A 26,165-nucleotide genomic window follows, 5' to 3' on the forward strand; every position below is an offset into this window, starting at 1 on the left:
CTACTTCTTTTCCGCTTCACTTCCTCTGCTTTGTCAAACTTTTATTATTTTCTGAAAGGCCATTATTGTTGCAGGCCTTAGCTGTGTGCAGTATAGGCAAGCCGGAGGCAGTTTGTAAAATGTCAGCCAACACTCCCGGTTTTCCATCAGGCATTTGATGCTCCTGGAATGTCGTGGCTGCTTCTTGAATATCAGCTTGCCGTCAGCCCTGTCCTCATAACACAACTCCAGTTTCATACCTGGAATTACATCATAACGGCTGAGTGACTGTGTGTGTGTGTGTGTGTGTGTGTGTGTGTGTGTGTGTGTGTGTGTGTACATACATGGTGTATCGTAATGTAGTACACTGCTTATACAACGTCCTGATTGCCTGTCAAGACGATTGCTCTGTTACCATGGAAACCATGTGACAAAAAAAAAAAATCAGGTTACCATGGGCAGGTGCATATGAGGTGCAGTATGATCATTTGTGGCTCCGTCTGTTGCCTGATGCAATATGACTGCAAGGGGAAGCTGGGTTTGACAGACACAAAATCCGTTTTGCGGTGTGTTTACTATCACTTTGAATGTTTATCTGAACCCGTAAGATTAAAAACACTGAAAATATTAGGGATTAGGAAGCTTCCCCGCACAGTCGTTGACTCCCAGCTGCACATGTCGAGGTTACATAAATGTATTAGACAGGAATGCGAGGGAGATGTAGGCCAGACAGTTAAATGTTAGAGAGTTTTGTGTGTGTGTGCTGCCTTACAACACAGCAAAGGCATTTTGATGCACTGCACCAATTTTGGAACAAAAGACCTTATAGCCCAGACCACATCACTATCCTCCCACCACCTGCACCCCCCCATACCTTCCTTCCCTCCTCCTCCTCCCCGCAACTTGTAGTTCAAGACTGAAACAACAGTATATCAAGACCACAGCCCTGCCTACTGTAACACATTTACTCAGTCATCACACAGACCCACACGCTCACTCCCTGCTGCCAAATTAAACTGGCACACTGTACGTACTACTTACAGTAGTGCGCATATCTACGAACATAAAGTCAGTTTGTATGACTATGTGTGTGTACATAAATCCTACTGCGCGTTTATCTTTCCCTTCCTTCTATCTAAGCAGACACGAACTTTCGGCCATTTTTTTTGGGTGCTTGTTGTTTTCACCAAAACAAGGAGCTGTTCTCAGGTCGACGCTGAGCAGCGCCTTCTGGTGAACCTCGGGCTACTTTGGAGGAGGGTAAAATGATCCCAGATCAGTGTCTGTTTCGGTGTCACGCCATCCCCCCACCGCGCAGCTAGGCGCGCGCGAGCCTCGCGATAGCCTCGCCTACCAGAATCAAAGCTCCGCTCGCGAACTGGATGCTGACAGGCGCGCGTGCGGTCATCATGCAAAGGTTACGTTGGATCGGTTTCAACGAGTCTCGAAAGAAGCCGCTCCTCCGCAGGACCCGCACGGAGCACAAAATGCGAGACGTCTAGCGACTCCGACAGCCACGGAGTTACTCACGTTTACCGGCCCGTTTGGCGACGGCAGGTGTCAAGAACCATGAACGCGAGTTCGGGATTTCCGCGAACGGCAGTGTGTACGCTGGCTCCTCACGGCGGTAAAGTGGCTTCATGAGTGTCCAAAGTAACAGTGGAAGTGGTGGTGGAAGTTTGGAGGCGACGCCATCTTGGTCGCAGCTCTCCTCGTCCCCAACGATTTCTCAACCACAAATAACGGCGACCGCAAAGAGCAAGGAAGGTACACCAGCTCACCCAAGTGCACGACCCGCTCGCATTCTCCCCAAAGTGCGTTCTTTCCCCCCCGAGAAGTGGATTATTTTGGCCGTGTCGAGCTAGCGTTTGTTCAAGTAAAAAAAATGGATGTCAAGTTCAGTGATGCCGTGAATTGGAAGCCAAATGTCAGCTGTCAGTTCAGTTGATGGCCAGTCTAAGTAGCAACGGGCTATCGTGTTTGCACAAAGGCAGTGCTAGCTTGTTGTTTCGTTTTGTTTCGCTGTCATGTTTCGTGATCTCTTGTCACTCGATCGCCGTCGATCCGAAAACAGTGTTTTTGTAGCAGTTTGTAACATCCTGTCAACAGCTTCTAGTGGAATATTAAACAACGCAGCTATGCATGCATCCATTAATGCGCTGTAATGCATGACCCCGCTACTTTGAACTGCCAAACAGGCCGTGGGTTGCACTTTTTTAACCAGTTTGGGCGCATTTGTTGTTCCACGTCTTTTGCTTTGTTGTTGACGTGATGTTATTTACTTGTGACTCGGAGTTGCTGGATGTAATGTGACAAAACTGGGTAAATATCAGCAGTCGTTTAGACTCTTCCAGCTAAGACCATTAGTTATAGGGCAGAGGAAAATTACTGAGACAGCGACGGTGTTACGAAGTTAGTCCGAATATGCGTATCAAAATATGCGTAATAGGTACCATACCGATATAGGATACGTGCTCAAGACTATTTTTTTTTTATTAAAATATTTTTTTACGCAAGACCCATAACAATAATGTCCAAATAGACAAAATAATTCTCCCAACACGAAGGTCTAGCTTTATAGATCACTTAACCCAAATGTTGCCTGTCCTAAAATAACCCCACATACTATTGGTATTTTGTTGTGCTCCCAGTTTGACTGCACAAAGGTTTCATAATGTCCATTATGCCTTTTAAGGCTTGCCCCTGTGCCAGAAGCTGTGTAAAGATGACAGCCAGGAAATGTCCAATAAGGAAACAAACACTTGCAGCATACAGCAGGGAGTATGAAGACCTGCCTTCCTCTCACTTGGGAAACTGGTTGTTCTAGGCCCAGTCTGACTGTGCGTGTGTGTGAGATATATTTATATATGTGTATATATATGTGTGTGTATATATATATATATATATATATATGTGTATATGTGTGTGTGTGTGTGTGTGTGTATATACTCAACAGGGTGAGGAGAACTGATGCACACGTGTAGCATTTCAATTAGACACACTGCTGCCGTCTGCTTCTTTTTTGAGTGATGTAGCAACTTGTTATTTTTCCTCCATCTGCAAATGTTCAGAAGTACTGAAATCCTGAAATGTTAAACTGCTTGAGGACAGTGCAGTGAGGATGTGTGACAGGCTAACTTTTAAAGAAACAATACTGTAGATGGGCCAGCTGACAATTTTTGTGTTGGCAGACTCAAGCCAGCGCTGTCTGTTCTCGTCCCATTTCTCTAGGTGTAAAATGACCTCCATGCTTTCTGTTTGTACTTACAGTGTCACTCAGCTGCTGTAATTTCCAGCATATATATTGCAAACACGTCTTTTGAAGGGCTGCCTCCTTCCCAGTCGAATGAAATGTTTTTTTCTATTTTTATTCTCATTCTTATTTTTCCTCATCCCATCCCTGATACTGTTGGCTTATGTATTTTCCTGCGCTCGTTTTTATTCCTTTTGGGTATTTTTATTCTTTTTTTTTTTCACAGCAGTGTGTTCTGCTCTAATTCTTTATAGCACGATTATGGGTGATAATATAAGCGTCTCACTGTATTGTGCTTTTGTCGTCCTTCCAGGCCCAATGGAGGAGCTGCACAGCCTGGACCCCAGGAGACAGGAGCTGCTGGAGGCCAGGTTTACAGGAGCTGTCAGCGGCAACACGGGAGGCAGCACTGGGAGCACGAGCGGCGGTGCTAAGGTAACACAGCACAGAAGAAGAGATAAATAAATAAAGCCTCCATTTTCATATGTCTCGCTCAAAAACAGTTAGCTAGTGCACAAAAACTTCTTCAGAAAATTTCCCTTTGTGCGTCTTTGTTTCTTGACTCATTACAGAGCTGTAAATGCCTTTGTTTTTCCCTACTGTAGGAGCTACATGAGAAATTAGCTTGAGTGTGAAAGGGGAAAAAAACTGCCAATCCAATCTAGTTGACAATTGGTACTTGCTAGCTGTAGAAAACATGCTTTACGGAAGTTAAAGCAGCAATGGCTAACTCCCACCATGATCAGAAGTTGCCAAAAAGCGCTATGTCACAATCCCGGAAGTAAAAACCAAACACGTGTTCCTGCTTGTGGAAAAGCAGGCAAAAAAGTTCCTGTTTTCCTAAAAAGGACATCATAGTTCCTGGAAATGTTCATGATTTGGAAGAGATCCAAGTGACACACCTTAGAACTGCAGAGACTAGATTCCTGTCAGATGAGCCAGCCGCGTCGCCTGCCTTCAGCGTTTGTTTTACTGCTGTTTACGTTTAGTGATCATTATAGAACTTGAATAGCTGACTTGTGCTGATTGTTCTCTTGTTCTCTGTGTTTGAATTCTTGCTCTGAATAGGGTCTGGCTAATGAATCCTCTAATCACAGCTATGGAAGTCTGGGATCATCTAGTGACAAAGAGTCAGAGGTGAAACTCACATACAGTCAGAGCATATTACACCACTTATTAAAGAGATGCACAGCAATATGTGCTCATAAGCACAGCCATATTGTCAGTGTTTTCCTTGCACTGCCCACTCTTTCTTTTCTGCCTCTCCTGCTACCTCCACCTCTCCCTCTTTTCTCTTCCTAGAACTCTGATTTGAAAAGAGGGAGCTCTCCTGCCTACTCAGTATGTACTCTTCCTTCCTGCTGCTCTTTCCTGCTGAACACCACCACAAGATCCTGCCTTGTTAGATAAAACACAGGGGATTCATGCTTTTCTTTTTTGTTTCATATCTATTTACAGACTCCGGAGAAGAAGCACTCTGAGTCGTCCAGAGGGAGAAAAAGGAAAGCCGATACCTATTCAGAGAGTAGTCAAGGTATGGTGGATGTCTGCGTTAAAGCTGCATGATTCGGGGGGGTTATTGATGGCTGACATTGAATTTGAACTGTTTTGTTCTGTTTTTGCAGGAAAGACCTCGACACGTGGGCCCAAGATCAGTGACTATTTTGATGTGAGTATTACAAAAACTGCTCTTTCTTCTTATCATTTCGAACCTCTTTCTTAAGTCTTAAGTTTATCCTCTGTGCAAAGTTCCAGGGTGGAAATGGTTCCAGTCCAGTCAGAGGTCTCCCATCAGTTCGCCGCTCTCCGCAGAACTCACACTCTGCCCCAGGCTCCATCGTGAGTATTTGAGGGATGAACTGGGGCTTCACCAAAGCCGAGTGTCAGCCAAATAAGGATTATTTAGCACTGTGAATTCTCCAAAGCTCCTCTAGTACACGTTAAGAAAACAATATGATGCTGCAAATAAGCATGTGTCCTCTAAAAGTCTTGCTCAGGGATCAGACTTACTCGATCGATTATTGGCATTTTGTACTAGTAAATGTCTGTAAATTTAAGATATATAACAAAACCTTTGTGTGCGTAGATCCGGCAGAATAGCTCCTCACCTACTAGTCTGTGCTTTGGAGAGCACAATCTCAAAGCTTCCTCAAGCAAATGTGTCCAGGTGAGAATCACACACTGACATGATGAGGCTTTTTTCCTTCTTCTTCTTCTTCTTCTTCTTCTTCTGCTTCTTTTTACATTTTTATTCAGGCAGTTGTCGTCTCTTACTGGTGCCTGTTTATTTGGCTTTTTTAGACTGAACTGACGGGCCTAAAACTCGCTGCCCTGGAGAGCAACAAAAGTTTGGACCTGGAAAAGAAAGAAGGGCGAATAGATGACCTGCTCAGGGTGAGTTAGATCTCCGTGTTGATCAGCAGTTGATGAAGGATGGACGGCTGTTCAGATCGCATGGGGCTGTAGTCTCCCTATCAGTCAGTCGGCCAATATGCTTTAATCTTCATGGTTACTTTCAAAGGAGAGGAAGTGCCTTTAGTGCCTGGCTCTGACTTGTAAAACATTTATGTTGACTGAGTGTTTACATGAAGATGGATCCAAACTAAACTTGTTGGTCTGGCTGGCTAGCATTTTAAATAATCTAGACCATATGTCAAGGTTTTTGTTGCCATGTCCAGTTGATTGATTGGCAAGTAGGCATGATTGTAGTGGACCAAGATTTTCAAAATCACACTAGGTTTATATTACACGTAAACAGTCTTTCATCGTGTTCCTCTTTGTTTTGTTTTTTAACAGGCTAACTGTGACCTGCGACGGCAGATTGATGAACAGCAAAAACTCCTGGAGAAATACAAGGAGAGACTCAACAAGTGCATCACCATGAGCAAGAAGCTGCTCATAGAAAAGGTGTGTTTTCATACACATACATACATTTGGCTAAAAAAAAACAAAAACATATTACATTTAAAGCTGATCGTTTCTCTTTAACGTGTGAAAGAGGAGATGATGCAAGAGTGTGTTACCATGTATTAGCTAATTTACTAAGTAAACTTGAAACTTATTGTTCGCAAAGGTGACGACATTAAAGAAAAATACATTTCTTAGTCCAGTGTTCTCTGGTGTTTTAGCTTTGCTGTGGTGCACAGCTGCTGAGAGAAAGAAAAGCGTGTTTCGGTTGGTAGGTTTTTGAACATCTTCATCAGCCACTTGTTCTCATTCGGATTCCACTGAGATAAATGTAGTATCACAGTGGTGGAAGGACTTGGTGTTTAAACAACCTCTCTTAGTTCAGAGTTGTTTTGTTTCATAATATTTAAACGTTGCTTAATGCACTTTTAGTCTGCATGGTAATTGATCAGGGTTCATCACTGGAATATTTTGCTGGAGTCCTTGGCTTGAATTGAAAACAGTATCGAGCCTCAGCTAAGATACTTCAACAACAGAGCCATTGTTCTAACTGTGTGCCTGCCTGTTTTTGTTCTGTTTTTTGTTTTTCCCCACAGAGCACTCAGGAGAAGCAGTCATGTCGCGAGAAGAGCATGCAGGATCGCCTCCGTCTCGGCCACTTCACCACCGTCAGACACGGAGCGTCCTACACGGAGCAGTGGACTGACGGATACGCATTCCAGAACCTGATCAAGTGATGTGTTGTTTTTTGTTTTGTTTTTAAATCAAACACAGTCAACTATTATTTATAGTTTGTGTTTGGATTTTCTGTGCAAGCTTCACTTCACAGCCAAGAATATAAACAGCGATGAGTTGTCTATATCCAGCCTTAGTGTTTACCTTATGATCCATTTCTTGCTTGTGCCTTTCTTTCTACACAGGCAGCAGGAGGGCATCAACCAGCAGAGAGAGGACATAGAGCGCCAAAGGAAGCTGCTGGCAAAGAGGAAGCCTCCAAACCCTGCAGCTCCCTCCCTCTCTGTGGCCTCCGCATCTGAGCCCAAGCAGCGCAAAACGAAGGTGGTTAACGGCAACGATTCTGACCCCTTCCTGAAACCCTCATTGCCCCAGCTGTGAGTACAATGAAATAAGTATAAGCTGTCTGTGAGAATGATACTAAACCATAAAAGAATGAATAGTTGTCCTCTCTTCATTGCTTTCTATGGGTAGTTTTAACTTTTACTTTTGAATATTTATTTTTTTAAAGTTACTGAAAGCCGTGGTTAGCAGTGGTGTCATTTGGAATTAGGAAAATTCGATTTCTCTGTGTTTTGGCAGACTGACCCTCGCTGAGTACCACGAGCAGGAAGAAATCTTTAAGCTCCGCCTTGGACATCTGAAGAAGGTGAGTGTTTAAAAAAAAAAAGCATCAGCTAATAAACCAACTGTTTGTGAAAACATTGTTAAAATTCTGCTGAAAGCAATTGTTTGACGCTTTTAAACTGTAAAATGTTTGAATTTCATGGTTGTCCAGGAGGAGGCAGAGATCCAAGCAGAGCTGGAGCGGTTGGAGAGGGTGAGGAACCTTCATATCAGAGAGCTGAAGAGGATAAACAACGAGGACAGCTCAGCGTAAGTGTACTCGGCAACCCCGCTGAAAGATCTTGCTTACTGACAGTTAAGACGTGACTGTGGATAAGCGTTAGTATTATTTTCCACAGTGGTTATTTAGTAGAGCCGATGAATGAAAACAAAATTAATGTGGAATAAAATCATCAAGTGGTCACATGATGAATATAAATCACAAAGAAGTTGCTGATTGCGTTGAGCAGCTGTGTACTCATTAGGTTAATTCCTCATTTCATTGGTTACCGAAACTTGCTGTATCACAAGGCAGATGATATAATAGAAACTTCACACATCCTGAATGCATGACTGGTTAGTATTTTTTTATGCTGTGTTAATTTTTTTTGCTCACTAAGCATCCTTCTCACTCAGATTTAAAGACCATCCCACCCTGAATGAGAGGTACCTTCTGTTGCACCTGCTGGGCAGGGGCGGCTTCAGTGAAGTCTATAAGGTATTGTCTTTGTGGAAGGACCGCGCTTTTCCTGTTTTCTCTTTGGGCATATGTATGTTTACAGACAAAACGTCTGAGTGTGCTTTCCTTTCACGTGCAGGCCTTTGACCTGTTTGAGCAGCGCTATGCTGCTGTTAAAATCCACCAGCTCAACAAGAACTGGAGAGAGGAGAAAAAGGAGAACTACCACAAGTAGGTCTCATCCACAGACACAACATAATTGAGGTCCACAAAGACAACATGTTTCCCTATTTACCCATGCTGTTTTGACACATTTTTCCTTCTAGGCATGCATGCAGGGAGTACCGGATACACAAGCAGCTGGACCATCCCAGAATAGTCAAACTGTATGACTATTTTTCACTGGATACTGACACGTGAGTGACCTGTGACATCTGCCAGCTGCTGCCCTGCTGGGTTCACATATCCTCAGGATGCGCCTCTCTTAGCACTGTGTTAAAAACCTTTTTTTCTAATGGCTGTAAACCAGCGTGGTGCACACTAGTTAGTGTTGAAGCTTTTCAAAGACCAAACCCAGTAAATATTCAAATAATGCATGAATTGTTGGTGTTGTGCCTCGAGGCTCCAGTTCAGGGTGGTATCAGATTAGAAAATCACAGTGGAATGTATGATTCAGTGTTAACGTGCTCTGACAATGGATGTTATTTTTTGAAGGTTTTACTTCTGTCTGTGGGTGTTAACTCAGCACATGAGCTGTAGTCACCCAGACTCGGAGGGTGCTTAAAGGAAGTGGCAGCCAGTCTCACATACCTAAATGAGGGCATTATATGTTTGTCCAGAAAGACAGTTTAAATATTTCTGAGGTTACTCTTGCTCATATTGTACCAACTTCGCAAAGTGTTCCTTGGATAACTAAGCAGCTCACTTACATGGCTGGAAACTGAGATCGGTCTCATTAAATAGCACAAAGTCCTGACCCTGACCTCTGACCTACATATGGGGGAAGGAAATGTCTCTTCTTAGCCTCTAGGCTTTCCATCTCCTGAGAGAAAGGTATACTGGTTAATCAGTGTATCTAGCTACTTAAGGATTACTAAACTGATGACAAGCTGAAGTTGCAAATACTGTTCTTGTCTTGTTTGTTCATCGTTTTTTGTTGGGTTTTTTGTTTGTTTTCCTCGGTATGTAACCATGTGCATGTGTCTTTGTTAGGTTCTGCACGGTGTTGGAGTTCTGTGAAGGAAACGACCTGGACTTCTACCTGAAACAAAACAAGCTAATGTCAGAGAAAGAGGCACGCTCCATTGTCATGCAAATTGTCAGCGCGTTGCGCTACCTCAATGAAATCAAACCCCCCATCATCCACTACGACCTGAAACCTGGTTAGTCTCCTGTTTGACATGAAATCAAAGTCTGTTGTTCCTCTAATGATTTTTAGTGTTTCACTGTTAAAGCAGGATATCTGATTTTTAGACACTTACTGAATCTCCTGCGTTTGTGGCAATTAGGTAACATCTTGCTGGTGGATGGTACAGCATGTGGAGAAATCAAAATCACAGACTTTGGCCTGTCCAAGATAATGGACGATGACAACTATGGTGTTGACGGCATGGATCTCACATCACAGGGAGCGGGCACCTACTGGTAACACATATGCCCACACAGACACACACACACACTAATGCCCTTCCCAGACTGACAGACAGGTTAAACCCATGATTGCAGATTACCTGAAAGAGACAGCGCACTAAATCTGTGGGCCTATGTCGCGTATAAATTGTGTCTCTGTGCTACTAATAAGATGTACAGTGAATTGTGACTATCATTTTTTAAATATGGTAGGTATAGAGTCAAGTATGGATCTGCACAGGTTACAGTCCTGAACTTACCCACATGAGAAGAACAATAACAAAGATGTCACATGCAGCATGCTATCGCATAGAAGGAAACAGTGGAGGGCTAAAAGTGCCGAAATGAAATAAATAAATACATCTGTGAATAATTATGTAAATGTGTCAGAAATGAATTTCAATTGAAAGTAAGGAAATAAATATATCATAAATAAATATATCAATAATTATTGAAAATATTTGTTTATTATCTAAAAACATTGAAGTATTTCACTGTAATTATTTCATGACTCGTGTACTGCAGTGCATCATGAAATCGTTTAAACTGTCGCTACAGCTCGTCAACGTCTGATTGGTTACCTTGCATATGTCTCAAATAATGGACTGATGGGAGTGGTGAAGTGGACCATCAGGTACCCCAGAATGCATTGCAAAAGCCAGCTATTAACTGACCGAGTGATCAGAATGCATCGTATCCACTAAGAAAAGCCTGCTGCAGGCACACAATTTTCAAAACCCCTGTTGACCCTCATCACTCAGTGACTGGTTATATAATTATCCTGTTATATGTTATAACTGACTAGTGATTTCTTATTGATTTTACTGTTTTGTCTTCCTGAGCAAACTGGTTTGGTCGAGATTAATGAGACAAATTGAAAATTCATTATAGCGCTTTTAGTCCTCTGTAAGTCAGAGCGTATAGTTTTATTTATAAATAAATTTGCAGCACAAAAAAAATGCACAAAGCCCCAAATTTTGACCTCTTGTCGAACAGCTGGTGCTCTGTATGCAAGTGTGTAGTTGTGGTATGTCTGAGTGTGTAGATTGTGCCAGGAGAAATCACACCTCTACCGACCTGCCCGCGTATGGAAGCAGCTCAGTTCAGTTTTTTAAAGATAATGTCATGTATTTCTGATCTGATAGCCGATTAAATCTGTTTGCTTAATCTTGTATTTAGGTACCTTCCTCCAGAGTGCTTTGTGGTGGGGAAGGAACCACCTAAGATCTCCAACAAGGTGGATGTCTGGTCTGTGGGAGTGATCTTCTTCCAGTGCCTCTATGGACGCAAGGTGCCGCACCGTAACACCATCACAACATCCAATGTCAGATGAAGTGACATGAACATTTTGAATTTGAATCTTGTGTTTTGTTTTTACAGCCGTTTGGTCACAATCAGTCACAGCAGGACATCCTCCAGGAAAACACCATCCTCAAAGCCACAGAAGTCCAGTTCCCAGCGAAACCACAGGCCAGCACGGAGGCAAAGGTAACGCACACACAGACACGTTTACAGACACACGAGGGCATTTACGTCACCTTTATTGATACAGCTGCTATAAAATGGATGCTGCTTGCGCTTAGTTTTATTCCTGTTGCTCGATATCTCAAATTGCACGAACATTATGTTCACAGTGATGCAATATTTCAACATTAATGCAATAAAGCTGAAACTCGGGACTGAAAAGTAGCCTGTTAATGGCATCTCCTAATGACGTTTAACTGCATAGCATCTTAATGGTGAGTTGATAGTGGGCGCTGTGGATAAAATCTTCTATATTTTACACCCAACTAAAAGGAATATCCATAGATTTAATAACCATGCTGGGACGTCTGTTTTGGGCCCAGGTAATTCAATACCTGACAAATGGATCTGCTGCTTGACAGTAATGCAAAATCCTGTAAAACCCAAAGTGACATGAAACAGTCCATCAGTAAATAATCACATCTGGCGAAATTTAGAGATATTAAATCGAGGCAAACCTTGTGTACTTGAAGAGATAAACTTTTATATTATTTTAAAACAAATGTAATGACCTATTTGTCTGTAGTGTGAAAGAAATCAGAAAAGTTCACTGGTTTTAGTTTCTCACATTTCAAGATGATTTTTTCTGTTTTTAAGCGTGAGCAGGGTGAGACTTGTGTTGCAGTTTTGGCTACAGCTGCACACTAATGTGTTAATAGTTAAGAGATTTAGTTTGGCAGTCCAGCGACACGTTGACACATGTTCGTTCATCTGAGTCAGCTGCAACCAGTAGTTTCCTATTCCTCGACTTTAGTTGGGTGGGACAGCCAGACATACATGATTCATTATAGTATTTCTTTAGCTAGCTGCTAGCTACGCCCCTTCCTTTATTACGTCTTGTTTCCTACCCTGATATCATTCAGCTGTTTCTCCAGAGAGGATCTCGTCCTACATTAAACTCCGACTACACCTTTCAGAGCTGAAGTAGCTGACAGTAGTCTGTGTTCTGGCCTGAAAGTTTGCTGCAAGCTGGAGTGACATTCAAATGAGAGCCCATAGCTGGTGGAGAAATGTTAAATGTCAGGAACAGCAGAATAAGAATACCCAGCCACCCGCAGTTCACCTGTGAGATACTTACCGGAGAAGCAGCTGATAATATTGCCTTGCCATAAATAGAATCTAAATTAGTGGCAAACAGTAACAAAAGGTAGCGTAGCATACGTCTCCTATCATTTTAATTTGTGCTCTTTTGTGCTCTGCAGGCGTTTATCCGCCGCTGTCTGGCCTATCGCAAGGAGGATAGGTACGACGTTCACCAGCTGTGCTCGGACACCTACCTCCTCCCTCACATGAGACGCTCAAACTCCTCTGGCTCTCTGCAGCCCTCCGCCTCATCTCTTCCCACCTACTGACTAACATTCTGATGGGACCGTCTGGCCAGTCTTGAGGCAGGAATGTTCATCGATTAGTAGATGTGGATCTTTGTTTTTTCTTTTTCTCCACCTGAGCTGTTGCTAAAACGGATACATTAGCAACAGAACAGGAGAAAAGATGGAAAAATGAGAGGAAGTAAAGGCTGATCAGGCCCTTGAACTCAATTGCGTGAGAGAGGAGACGGAGTATAAAGCGAAGGAATAGATGGGGAGAAGAGCGGAAAGCAGACGATGACGACGACGACGATGAATCTAGAGGATTTGTTTAAGGAATGAACTCCTTAAAAGACATTAAATGACCTGCTCCCTTCTCGTAGCTCTATATACATCTACATGTAGACACACGCACGTCATAAAACACCTCATGAGGTGGCTAAAACTCACGTCAACTTAACGCTGCAGTTACAGTCTCGATGCTAATGAGGGCGCTGACCAGCAGGGGTCAGAAGATGGGGGTTAACGGACACGCAGAGGAGGCACCGGTGTTTGAGGCGACCTGCAGTTCATTTTAATGAGACGCCCTAATGACTTTACCTGTAGCCTCCTATCTGCACCCCACAGGGATTAACTTAAAAAGTGATCTGAGGACTTGGAAGTGACCACGTAACCTTTATCAGACTTGATGTTTAAAAAAAAAAAAAGGAAAAAATGACATTTTATTTCTGGATTCAGTTTGCGTTTCCAATCCAGATTACCTTCATCTGGTCTCCTAGCTGGCTTTTAGCACTGCAATGTGGGCTTTATTCCCGCTTCATCAAATTTCACTTCCATTCACTTTTTTTTTTATCCTCCTTTTTGTTGCATTACAACATAATTGAGGTCTACAGGAAGTGGATCTGTGAATCTGTCTTAATCGTTTTTTGTTCAGGTAAAAAATCCGTCATGTTGTCCCCCCTGCCCGCCCGCCAGCTCTCCTGAAGAAGAGGCGGTGGGGGGCGGGGGGCTGGATCAGCTGTTACAGCTGTTGCCGTCATCAGGACGCAGAATTGGTTGTAGATTTCACGTGCAGGAGACGTCAATCATTAGCAGATCAATAATATTGAGGCTTTTCCTTGCTACCACTTTGCTCCGTTTAATTTGTATCTCCTCCTGAAAGCTGTTCTCAGTTTGCTGCTATAAGTGTCGCTTTTAGTTTGTAACACGTCTGTGAATGATTTTCACCTCGCATATGTGCATACTTGAACTGTGTTAAGAGGATTTTTTTGTTTTGTTCTTATAAAATAAGACGCCCGCTGTGCTGTTCAAGGGAATGCGACACATTCTTCTGCCACCAACATTCAGCCTCTGTGTTTTTTTTGTTTTGTTTTTTTTTTTGGTCTATTTCCCACCCACAAAACTTTTTTTGATTATTTTGATGTAAAAGTCCGACAGACCTATAGAGCAAAGGCCCAGTGCGCTGTGTAGTGAGAAATGTTCATGCCAGCAGAAGTGTGCACGCTCCAGGTTGGCTGTGGTTGCAGCGAGATTTACTGCGGCTAGAGTTTGAGTGGATATATCCAAATGTTGTCATTGTCTAAATAAAACACTTACCTGTATGGTTTTGTGCCTTTTAAGCCCTCTCAAATGTAGGCAACGTGGATCCCGGATTGGTAAGAATTTTATGTGCCGCAAGTGATAAGGGGATTGATAAAAATAATGCTTTAATTTAAACATTTATCCTGAATTGATTGTTGAAATGTTAGCTGTCATATGGGTAAAAAAACAAACAAACAGAGAAACTCAACATCAATTCAGAAACATTACAAGAGCATTAAACTGCAGGGGAGGAGCTCCCATGGCTTGTGTGAAAGTGAAAGCAAGTGAGGAAGTGGAATAACAAGTTTCAAGTTTAATAAAAGAAACAAGCACACCGCCCTCTGTTTTCATCTGCTGAACAGAACGGTGTGAAATATCAGGTACACACAGCAAAACGTGTTTTAATAGAAATACATCCATTAGTAAAGTAAAAGCCATATCATGTTTGGAATCTGATGCTAGGCTTCGTCGTTAAAAGATTGCCTGACAAGTACTAGTTCCTGCTGTGCGACCCATATTTCCTGTGGAGGGTTATGTAACTTTGGTGGAAGTGCAACAAGATGGAGACTGGAGGAAGGCGATAACACCCATGTGGTAATTGCCAAAGAAAGTCTGCGATATTTATATTTATGTATGCGTAGCTATACATATATAGATATATAGATATAAAAAACTTGGTAGTCACTTCATTAGTTACACTAATGGAGACAGTTTTTCCTTAAGAACTTCCCTGAGTCTTTGTGGCATGGATTCGACAAGGTGCTGGAAACATTCCTCAGAGATTTTGGTCCATATTAACATGATGACATCACAGCTGCAGCCGATTTATTGGCTGAAATCGAAGATGACGACGTCCTGTTCCACCACATCCCAAACAGATTGAGATCTGCTGACAGCGAGCTTATTGTCATGTTCAAGAAACCAGTTTGAGATGATTGAGTTTTGCGACGTGTGTTATACAGGCACGATGGATACGCTGGTAATGAAAGGGATAAACATGCTCTGCCTTGTACCAGTCCAAACTGCTGGTACAAGGCAGGCTGGACCCATGCGTTCATGTTTTTTATGCCCAATTGAGAGCCTGTCATCCAAACGTTGCAACAGAAATCAAGGCTCTTCTGACTGGGCAGTGTGTTTGCAGTTTTCTGCTTCGCAGTTTTGGTAAGCCACGTGTGAAGTTTTAGTTTCCTGTTCTTAGCTGACAGGAGTGACACCTGGTGTGGTCTTCTGCTGCTGTAGCTCATCTGCCTCCGGGCTCTGTGTTTTGTGTGCTTAAAGATGCTCTTCTGCATCCCTGTGGTTATCTGACTTCCTCATCGGCACAAAGCAGCCTGTCCATTATCCTCTGACCTCTGACAATTCAGTTTTGTTTCAAAATTTCAACCCTAGAGTTCAATTGGAGGACAATACAAGATTTTGGAGTTATCAAATATGATTCTCCCCCCGGTAAAATGCAGAAAACCGATAAAGAAGCAGGTGACATGGTGTACCTGAGTGTATTTTAATGCTGTAGCAGCCTTGTGTTACAGTCTGCAATTTCAATCTCACCTGAATGTGGTTAAAAGGTATGAAGGGAAGAAAGGATTGTAGTAATATGGATATTTTATTCATACAATTTATTTTGAAGGCCATCAGTTTGTATTTAACAAGGTTAATTAGAGAATTTCTTAGGTTAATCTTGGCGTCCAGCATCAGTGGGGGAGGTGCATAAAACTGAACATACAGAACTAAAAAGTGTGTGTATCCACAAAGACAGAAACTGCTGTCCTTCATCAGATTTATTAGCTCTGTTTTTGTATCGTTGCCTTTTATAAACCTCCAGCTCGGTAAGTTTCAAGCATGTGCAGGATCTCTTTTCCACTCCACAATCACTGTCACTTCTAATTACAGTCGCTTTTAAATGCCAAAAATAGGTTTTTAGTAATCACTACACATAAAATTAGGGTATGTGATTGCTTATATATATTAAAAATATAAGTATTTTAGGTATAACTATTATGACTTGTGTACCATTATTATACATCTGCAGCGTCTATAACCACTGATGTCATTTCCCCCTAATTAAGGACCTGGAGGAAGTTCAATTCACTTTTTTTTTTGCCATTATTTCACACGTTTGGAGTTTTTGTTCACTTACAGAAATAGCCTGAGCCTATTTATTCAGTCAGTCTCTCTTTTAGCAAAGCCTTTAATAATTATCCTCGGTTACTTACAATTCCCTAAGCTCATGTGCTTCTTTTGCAAAACTAACCACATTCTTACTCACTGCAACACATTTTGTACTTGTGATGCACAACAGAAACCACAGGTGGCAGAATCAAAATATTTTTACAGTACAGATGTTTTTTTCTTCCCTTCACATGAATCGAGGTTGCTCACACTTGTGGCTCATGGTGTGACGGTATTATATGAGCTGGATCAGAACGCACAGACTGAAAGGCGAATTGAAGATCAACATCAAGAACTTAAGAGGAGGGACGATGACAACAGGCTACAACAGAAAACAGATGTTTTTATAAAATTTCAGTAGAAATGTAACTTGTTGATGTATCTATGTTTTTCACAGACGTTTTTTCATTTAGAAGAATTTTCCATTTCCCTTCCCAATACCAAGTGTTTGCAAGTCTTATAAGACACATGCATTGCTCTAGTAAAGATGACTTGTTTTAAATGTAATTCTTATAATTAAGTTGCACAAGACTGTAAAATGTGTAAACTCGGACAGTCTCGGTCGTTGTGTCCTTGGGCAAGACACTTCACCCACCGCCTACTGGTAATGGCTACAGGGGCCGATGGCGCGATATGGCAGCCTCGCTTCTGTCAGTCTGCCCCAGGGCAGCTGTGGCTACAACTGTAGCTTGCCTATAGTGGAATTGTACAGCGCTTTGAGGGCCCCGAAAAGCACTATATAAATGCAATCCATTTTTATTTATGTATATTAAGAAGGAGAGGTGCTATTTGAAGAATTTACAGGAAAATTCCAAAATTTTTCCCAAAATTTTCCAAACAAGTAGATGTTTAGAAAAGGTGGAAAGGGTTTTTAAAACTTCATTTTGATGCAATTAGCAAGTTTTGTGTGTGTTTTGTTTTTAAGCATTTTGATTGGGAATTATTTACTAGAGCCCAACTTATACAGTTTTAACACTGATACCAGTTGCACTGAACAAACTGTGCAACATCAACACCTTTCTTTTTAACTTTTCACTTTTAAATGCTTATAAACAGCGATACAGATAGATCAGCAAGCAGGTGGTATAGCCTGATGATGTTGGTCTGCCGATGAATTGGTCGAGCTCTGTTAAAAATGTTCTGTTTTTATGTCTCCATAACTGAATTAAAGCTAATTTAAGTCATGCTTCAACATAACTGTCCAGAGGTGTTTCAGAACAGTTGCTGAGTGGTAAGACTTGCTTCTGGAAGGACCCAATCACATCAGATTCCCAGCGGTCACCATAACGCTTTCTGCTATTAAAGAGTACAGTATTAATAGGAGAATCTTTAATGTTTACTGTATACAGATGTTTCACTATATCATTTTTGAAATATGAAAAAGACTGTTTGATCACTGTGACACGACCACACAAGGCTGAGCAGACTTCACATTTTTGATTTTCTGATGAGGTGTGTGACGAACTAGAAGTAGTGTTTTTTTGTTTGTTTTTTTACAGGTTGTGCGTATGATGTGAAAACTGTTTCGATGATCAGGTGTTGTCTAAAAATTATGAAAAAGTGTATCAAATTTTGAAAGACATGTTTTCTGGTGCATTTTACTGCAATCTTTAGCACCTCTTATATGTTTGCTTTACAACTGAATTATTAGGCAGATGTAAATTTCTTTTGTTCCCCAAATATTTATTCTGTGGGTTTCTGAAATGCTGCTTAGATGCAGAATATTGAACCTTCTAGCTTCCCATACACAAGCCCTGCTGCACCAATTTTCCATTATACCTTGTTTGTTTTTGTATTTTCTTTTTGGCCATCTTCATCATGTTGTTTTTGTCTATCTGGGACATTGAAAGTGCAAAGTAGCTTTCACTAGTAGCAACAAACATTGCACAACATAAATTGACACACAAAGGCAGCTGTTAAAATTAATTTGGCTTTATTGCGTGCCCTGTACATACTGCAGATATTCTCAAAAGTTCTGTTACAGTGACACCTTGTGGCCATGCTGCAGCTCTGCCACTCCACTCAGACCATGCCAGGAGATATGCTCTGCATTAAAAACCTCTCCCAAGTTTAATGTATCCAGCAGCAAGTGCACACTCTACTCAGTAGCTCGTGTTTCTGTAAACCTCTGTATCCTCTGGCACGGCCTTCGGGCTCTCACTGTTCTCGGTGTTGTTGAGATGGTATGAAGTACAGATTTTGGATATACAAGGAGACACACAAGGGGAATAAATTTTAAAACACAAAGGTGGTGCAAAATAATGCAGATTCATTCATTGGGTGGAGACATACAGCAACAAAAAATGAATACATATGACTCAAATTAATCTACTGACTGGTGGTTCTATTAACTAATAAGAAAAAAAAGATACAGGAAATTGTTGGTTGATCACACTCAGGATTTGTTTACTTGTTTATTCAGCAGCACAAACATTTCTTTTCTTGGGTTTATGGTCTGATTTCTTCCAGTATGGTGAGTTCAATTCTGGACTGGACTAATTCATTTAACATCTTACTTCCAGCTGTAATCCCGGTTTTTATCTTTATTATGTTGGCAATTCAATAAACTGTGTTTATCATCCAGATCCATTAACATAAATTGTTATATAAAACTTAAACAGAGAGGTTTCCATACAAGAAAGGCAAAAATCTCAGAGGTCTTTGCCTTGTCTAACTGCGGAAGTGAAAAGTAAACTACAAATGAATGAGTCGACTTCATCTTCCTCAAGCAGTAGCTTAGGCAAGCTGCAGTGCTAACAGTTCCTCTGCGTTATGGCCATCAGGGAATACAGACACAGCAGTCAGACCAGTCTACAGGCGCTTTCCGTTCTCTGCATCCTCCTTCGCTCCACACAAGCTTCCTTGCCCGTGAGCATGCTGACCTCTGTGTCTGAATTGATGCGTCTGTTCACTCTTAGCGAAATAAATAGAAAACACGGAGAACGACAGATGGAAGGATAAGCCAAACCAGGTGTGTTTGAGTTTGACGAGAAGTGGAGTCATATTTCCCACGTTATGACGACGTTAGTGTTGCTTCCGTAGGTGCTGGAGATTCCGTGGTGCTCGTGGATCCTGCCTCTGTGGGGGCTGTGGCTTCGGTGGCTGGATTAATCATGTGTGCTGCTGTGACAGTAACTGAAGCTGGAGGGGCGGCAGTGGAAGTTGGCAACATGGGAGTCAAACCCTGAGAGAGGACAGGAGGCAGCTGGGAGGGCAGCATGGTGGGCAGAGGAGGCAACGTGGCCAGATTTGAAAGGTTCAGGGGTGGGAGTGGAGCCAGAGATGGGACTGTTGAAGACAGATAAGAGAGGATAAATGAGGTGCCTCCTTCATGTTAGTTTTTTTTTTTAAACTCAAGTTAACTTTTCAAACACAGAGCATTTTCACACTTCACCTTCTTTTTAGCTGCTCTGTAGAGATTTGGAGAAATAAAGGGTCACAACACACGCTGGCATGAACATGTTTTTACCATCAAGATCTGACTACAAACCATCTCCTGATCACACTCAGCTGCCTAAACGCAACAGTGCATTTTGCTCACTGAACAGACTTGAAGCAGTTTACCCACAAGACTTCTTCCCTGGTTTGGTAGCAATTAAATAATATTTCATTTTCAAAAACTAAACGGATCCTTTATTCCATAAGCTTAAAAGCAAAGACTGAAGTAAAGTCTTCATTACCCACCTGTCATCCCTGCTGGTGGCTGTAAGGTGCTGCCGCCTGCTAGTGACACACTGCTGAGATCTAGGACTGGCAGGTTGGGAAGGTTAGGGAGCGCTGTTAAGCTACCTGGGAGGGGCATCAGACCTAGAAATGCAAACACATCCACACAACCACCATAATCATTCATGTTCTTAGACTTCCTCAGTCTTATGTACACTGCTCTCCAGAATGAGTGCAGCTTTAATGCAGTAAACCACTCTAGAAGGTAAAACTAGGCACAAATCACAACTAAAAAAACAAAAGAAAAAACAGAGCACCATTGCCACTGATGTGAGCAAAAAAAGAAAAGGCTCAGGGGAGAAGAAAGGACAGGGGGTAGTTGATGAAGTTTTGTAAAGGAAAGCCATTCTGAGTGTGGGAAACGTCAACATGAATATATTCACTGAATGTGTGTAATGTGTACACAAAGACTTGTGTCTTTATTGAGGAAGGGTGTGGACCTTGCTGAAATCACCTGGTAGCGTGGTGGCTGGGTTCAAGCCAGCAGTGGCAGGATTCAGCGGAGGCAGAGGGGTGAGTGAGGGGTTAGTGGAGGTGGGCAGAAGAGGGACTGTAGGCAAACCTGAATCGGAAGAAGAGAGACATTAAACATTAGATGAGAATATTCCTGCCGTGTATCAAACTTAAAACTGGTGGATTTAACAAACGTCTGTGAGTGAAAGTGCAGACATACCTGTCTGCAGCTCGCTGGGCATGGTGGGCGGGGCTGAGGAGCTGATTGACAGGGCAGACAAGTCAAGGCCAGAGGGAACTGCAGGTGCAGCAGGAGGAGGGGTGACTGCTGAAAGTTGCACCTGCAGAAGGTAAACATTTTCATTGAATCTATTGAAAAACAAATGTTCTCTCCAACAGGCTGTGTGCATGCTAAATGAAAACAAACACTCAAACCCTTCCAATGCCGTACCTGCACATACACCAAGTAATTTAAGCGAGTGATAGTGGGTATCGATTTATAGCCCCACAAACTCTAAGACACAGGTACAAAAAGTTTCAACAGAGTCATACTGAAGCAGCTTTAAACTGCCCTGTTTTTTAAATAAATGTGTACATTCTGACCTCAGTAAATCCGTCTTTCAGTGGACTGACAGGCTCACTGGAAGAAGTTCCAGGGAAACTGATCTTCTTCCCCTCCTCAAACGGCCGGGTGGGAATCCTGTGGAGGTATCCATAGCCGATTCCACAGCCAAGGCTAGAGAAGGGGAAAAGAACACTGTGAATATAAACAGTGTTCTCCAGTGAAAATCATTTGACATCCACCTGGTCTGAGACCTTTAATTTACTACCTTTATCCTCATGTTTTAAAAAGAGATTTAAATCGGCCTTTTTATTTATTCTCATTTTGGCTCATTTGTTCAAGGACATCATCATTAATAAAAATAGCTGACCTTACTTGGCTGATAATATTTATGCATTTCCGTTTTTAATCATGTCAGATGCAAATAAATAGGACGCTTATTTTGAAAATACACAAATTCCAACAGGAGTCTGTATATTACCTGCCCTCTCCTCCCCAGGCAGTGTTAGGTGTAATAACCACCTCTCTGCAGTTGTCAGTGTCTGTGTTGTACACATACAGTTTCAGGCCCTTCCCCTCGTGGCTCTCTATTAGAGAAAAGAGGTCCTCGGACTGCAGAAACAGGAGGACAAGAAGGTAAATCTTGAGGAACTAGTAACATTGAGTGACAGCAGCAAGAACCAAGATAAGTATGGGTAACCAACCTCATTCATAACAGTATCGGCTCCAATTATATAGTCAGTGTGTGGCCGCAAGCCAGCAAGGGCTGCTGGGGAATTAGGCTCCACTTCCTATTAGACATAGAAAAATTACTGCTGTATCACACAGACAGAGATGATGCAACACACAACCTTTGCGGCTACCTACCAGGACATGCCACACGTTCTCATTGGCTCCCTCAAAGCTGCAGAAGCGAATGGAGACACCGAGCAAGCCCTGACCCCCCCACAGGTTGCTGGGGGTCACCGTGGCCTCCCGCAGCTCCAGAGTCTTTGAAGAGTAAACTAGCATCTTCACTGGTTTCTCGACATGGGCTTTCAACAAGTCCTTCAACGTGTCGTTGTCCTTGTTCTGCAGAAAATGAAACAAACATAAGTAGAGAAAGGGGCAACTGTGAACTGTAGCCTTCCATAAGGCTCTTATTTCATCCTGCAAGCTGCAAGTGCTGCATTTTCTTACCAGTCTGGTGTTGTTGATGGAGACGATGAAGTCAAAGAAAGGCTCCAGCCCTGCCCGGTGCCCAGGCGAGTTCTCTTGAACCTGTATGAAAATGAGGGATATCCTCAGCTGCTAGGCTGTGATGCTTTATTGAAATTCAAGCCAGTTTCCTCTAAATAAATCGCGCTGACCAACATGCAAACTAGTCATGACTCAACTGGCTTACAAATGAGCAACTTCTAGGATACAAAGACGTCAAATCAGCCTTTGATCTGAGTTACCCTGTATAAAAATACCACTGTGTGAAACCCATAATCAGGATGGGGGTCAATCCTACTCATCCTACACTCATGCTATCAAGTGTTTGCTATTTTGATATCACTGTTACCACTACTGGACGACAAATACTAAATGCTCATTTTAGCTCACTAGTCGATTAATCAAAGGCTAAGCATATGTAAACATGGTAAAAAGCCCTGTGTACAACATAAGTGTCTGATAATGGGTCTATTACTAAAACTAGCTTGGCAGCTGTCATTCAAATTAGCGACGTAGCATCAACTAGCCCTACGGTTTCTTTGCTTTCAGCAAGCATATTTAACTAGCTGAGCAGCAGGCATACACAGACACCGTGATTAAAGATGCGTGTTGGGTTGACACAGCTTTAAACTACACATTTCCCAGACGTGGTGGTTTGCTGGACTGGAGGCCCCGGCAGTCATCCCCGGCCTCAAGTCAACACATACAACCGGGAATTCTTCGCCTCAGACCGGAGGCTAAGCTAAGAGCTAAGAGCAGGCTACAGAAGCTACAAACTCACCCGGAGGACGTGGTATCCCTCGGAGCCTCCTCCCGGTATCTCCACACTCTGCGAACCACCCATACTTTTGCTCTTTTAAGGCCTTTTTAGTTTGGTTTATGGCCGCTTGTTACCCAGCGAGTTAAGAATCCTTAGCACTTCCACTCACCGGGTACACGTCGCCAAACGACAAGCGAACTGATGCGCATGCGTCATTACGTGGCAGGAAACAACGCCTTTTCAAAACTTTGAAATTCCTGTTGGTAATAGCTAATTAATATTAACAAGCCTCTTTAATGACAGACAGCAGCACATAAAATCCTGAACGAATATTCGTTCACATTTAAAAGAAAGATAAAACTGCAAAATGACTGTCACATATATCTTGCCTTTTTAATCTTACTATTTTATTTTATTTTAATCAAATTACATACATTTAGAGTTATTCAGCACTCTTAGTTGCCTTTGTATGAAGTTGTGTGACTAGGTTAAGAAACCGGTCCTCATTTAAAACTTCTTCCTATAATCTATCTCTGTTACAAGTCTCTTATTAAATGCAGGCAGCGTTCATGCTCTGCTAGTTCACTACACCTAACCTGCAAAAATCATTAAAATGTACCTGTAAAAATCTTTGTGTGCAAACTGGTTCAGTGAAAGCTGCGAAATTCATTATCTTAAAAAACACAAACAAACAGAAAACAGAAAAAAAAGCAATCAACCAAGAAACTCACACCACTGATTCATTTAGAATTATTTAAAATAAGTTCCTCTTACTTGTGTATAGCCTGCTCACACATAATAAATATTTAAATAAAATAGACTGAGTTTTGCTGTTTGTTGCTATATCTATCAAGGCATATTTTGTAATACTTTGTAAAGTTCTTAATTATGGTTCATATTGGCTCTGTCACTAATCTTCCATATCCCCAAGATGTGTACTTACACAATTTGAATTAATACACAGTTGCTGCTTCTTGAGAGCAAACTTGACTAGAATATCTTCAAACACAGATCCCACAAATGTAAACAATCCTCAGCTCTAATCATTCACATGTTCTTCACACGTCCATCATTCCGTCCACTTATGGTTCTGTACACCACGGGTGTCAAACATAGCGCCCGGGGGGCCAGTCATCCAATCCAATGGATGTTACTGATTAAGACCTCCTCCACCGCCATTCATACTGCACCAAAGTAATTAATCAATAGGTGAATAAAGATGATCAAAACACAGAGAAGTTCCTGTTTCTGTTTTTTGTGAATGAATGTGAATTACTCACCTGGGCAATGAGCTAACAGAATTTTTTCTGTAATTTTACACATTTATTTATTTATTTCTTCATCGTGCAGAAAATCTGAGATGCACTGTTGAAATTGCACTTTCTAATATTAAATATGACTAAATATGTAGTTAAACTTCTTTACAGTGGCAGACAGGTTGGTTTTTTTTGCTTGTTCAGCCCGCTTAAGATCAAAGGAGGCTGTATGCATGCCACAAGCTTGGCCATAACATTTCCTTCCATCACCCTCAATCGCCATTATTGGTAGAGCTGTAAATAGCTTCATGCTCCCCGCCCATGCAAAGAAGGTTATTCCCTTTTTGTCTCTTATAGAAAGACATGTAATCTTATTGCAAGGCTCTTCTGTCTCATACACATTAAATCTGACATGCACTCAAAAAAAAAGTCATAATTAGAACAGAGCTAGATGTTTTCTAAATGGCTCTGCTAGTAAATTTCATATAAACTGGGAGCCTCCTCTAAATTACATCAAGACTTCTTATAATTCTTACTTTGCGCATGCAGTGACACTCTGTGGATAAACACACTGGTAATGCACCGTTCTGTAATAATCTTTTTATGTTATATTGTTGTTGTTTTGTTCATTGGTTATTTCACTTTATATGCAGGTTTACATATTCATGCATGTGTGGCTTCTTTTGGTTTATGTTATCGTGCAAAACTGTTAATAAACACATTTTAATTACATCATGAATTTACTTCTAATGTAGTTTTGCATTTCTGCATTAACGTGAATACATGGGCTGAAACGGGAGGTCAGTCTTTACCCCTGAAGCTACTTTTCTATTGTTACACTGAGCTGCTTTGAATTGCAGTGTATAATGAAGCTTTTTATTTCCCAGCCTTTACAGGGCAGAGGGCAGTGCTTTTGCTTTGGAAGGGGGAGTGCTGTATTGACTTCAGCATACATTATTGGCTTACTACAGGCTAGTGGTGAGATCCACATAACTGACACTTGCTTTTATCTTTTACTGTCAGTATTTTTTATAGCTTAAAGTTGATCGTGGCAGTGATGCTTGCTCATCTGAGCTTATTTTAGCACTTGCCACCTAATAATTTATGGTGGCTCAGTAGTCAAAAATATTGACATAATGTTTCTCCCTGAAAGACTCTGTTAAAAGTCTCCTTTTAACACTGCACATTGTTGCTTTTAAATCATAACAGATAATGCTGTTTCCTGTTCAAACCACTCTGTCTGTTGTGTCATTCTTCCTGCTGAAAGATGTGAGACTTAAAAAGTGACACTTCCATTCACAACAGCCGCCTCGCAGTGAGAAACTCTTAAAGCTTTAATTTGAACAGAATGCTGATGCCTTGCCTGTTAGATGCTATCTGTCTTTCTCCTGTAATACATGCCAGCACATTTAGTGAAACCAGTTGAACTGGCATGAGCCAGAGTCATGCAAATGCTAATGTAAAACCTAGTAAAAGCTTCGTTCTATATAAGTAGGGTTATGAGTTAGTCTAACTCTAGGGCCTAAGCATTCTCATACTTATGTTTTTATTTGTATATATTGAAATTCCTTCAATTAGAAGGAGCACTATTAGAAGCCCTTTTCATAAGGTATCATTATCATGTGCTGTGTGTTGAGGCAAAAAGTGATTTCCAATGTTTCTGTGTATTTTTTATATGTATTATCTTTACGTATGTTGGTAAATAGACTTCGGTGAACAGGGTTTACAAAGGGGTTATATATAGAATTTAAAAAGTATCTGTTTTTCAAGTATCTTTATAACTCTGTTATTGTACTTACATTATAACCAATCCGGTCATTTATCCCCACTTAAAATACTTTTACT

At 41.6% G+C, this 26,165-nt stretch overlaps 2 protein-coding genes across 3 annotated transcripts; one reads left to right on the top strand and one right to left on the bottom strand.

Annotated features, from left to right (window-relative positions):
* The first annotated feature begins 1,255 nt into the window (after nucleotides 1-1,255).
* On the top strand, nucleotides 1,256-14,220 carry LOC102778293 (serine/threonine-protein kinase tousled-like 1-B). 2 transcript variants are annotated; one of them, XM_006786958.3, is made up of 22 exons: nucleotides 1,256-1,746; nucleotides 3,546-3,667; nucleotides 4,301-4,369; nucleotides 4,535-4,573; nucleotides 4,691-4,766; nucleotides 4,858-4,901; nucleotides 4,982-5,071; nucleotides 5,319-5,399; nucleotides 5,534-5,626; nucleotides 6,029-6,139; nucleotides 6,736-6,872; nucleotides 7,060-7,251; nucleotides 7,457-7,523; nucleotides 7,653-7,750; nucleotides 8,117-8,198; nucleotides 8,299-8,390; nucleotides 8,486-8,575; nucleotides 9,372-9,541; nucleotides 9,668-9,803; nucleotides 10,968-11,079; nucleotides 11,169-11,276; nucleotides 12,515-14,220. In XM_006786958.3, exons 1-22 carry the CDS (start codon nucleotides 1,620-1,622, stop codon nucleotides 12,662-12,664), a joined length of 2,286 nt encoding a protein of 761 aa, XP_006787021.1. In that variant the 5' UTR covers nucleotides 1,256-1,619; the 3' UTR covers nucleotides 12,665-14,220. The 2 variants fall into 2 exon arrangements, with proteins under 2 accessions (XP_006787021.1, XP_006787023.1); XM_006786960.3 differs by lacking the exon at nucleotides 4,535-4,573.
* A 4,065-nt stretch (nucleotides 14,221-18,285) lies between these two features.
* Nucleotides 18,286-23,257, bottom strand: LOC102778955 (Golgi reassembly-stacking protein 2-like). Its single transcript, XM_006786961.3, has 10 exons — nucleotides 23,086-23,257; nucleotides 22,287-22,367; nucleotides 21,975-22,178; nucleotides 21,812-21,898; nucleotides 21,589-21,719; nucleotides 21,149-21,281; nucleotides 20,766-20,886; nucleotides 20,547-20,654; nucleotides 20,054-20,176; nucleotides 18,286-19,657 (listed from the first exon to the last, which is right to left on the bottom strand). The coding sequence occupies exons 1-10, from the start codon at nucleotides 23,146-23,148 to the stop codon at nucleotides 19,383-19,385; spliced, it is 1,326 nt and encodes a 441-aa protein (XP_006787024.1). The 5' UTR covers nucleotides 23,149-23,257; the 3' UTR covers nucleotides 18,286-19,382.
* Nucleotides 23,258-26,165: the final 2,908 nt, after the last annotated feature.

The sequence above is a fragment of the Neolamprologus brichardi genome, chromosome 18 (assembly GCF_056152115.1).
Source record: "Neolamprologus brichardi isolate AB-2024 chromosome 18, ASM5615211v1, whole genome shotgun sequence".
In the NCBI taxonomy this organism is placed as follows: Eukaryota; Metazoa; Chordata; class Actinopteri; order Cichliformes; family Cichlidae; genus Neolamprologus; species Neolamprologus brichardi.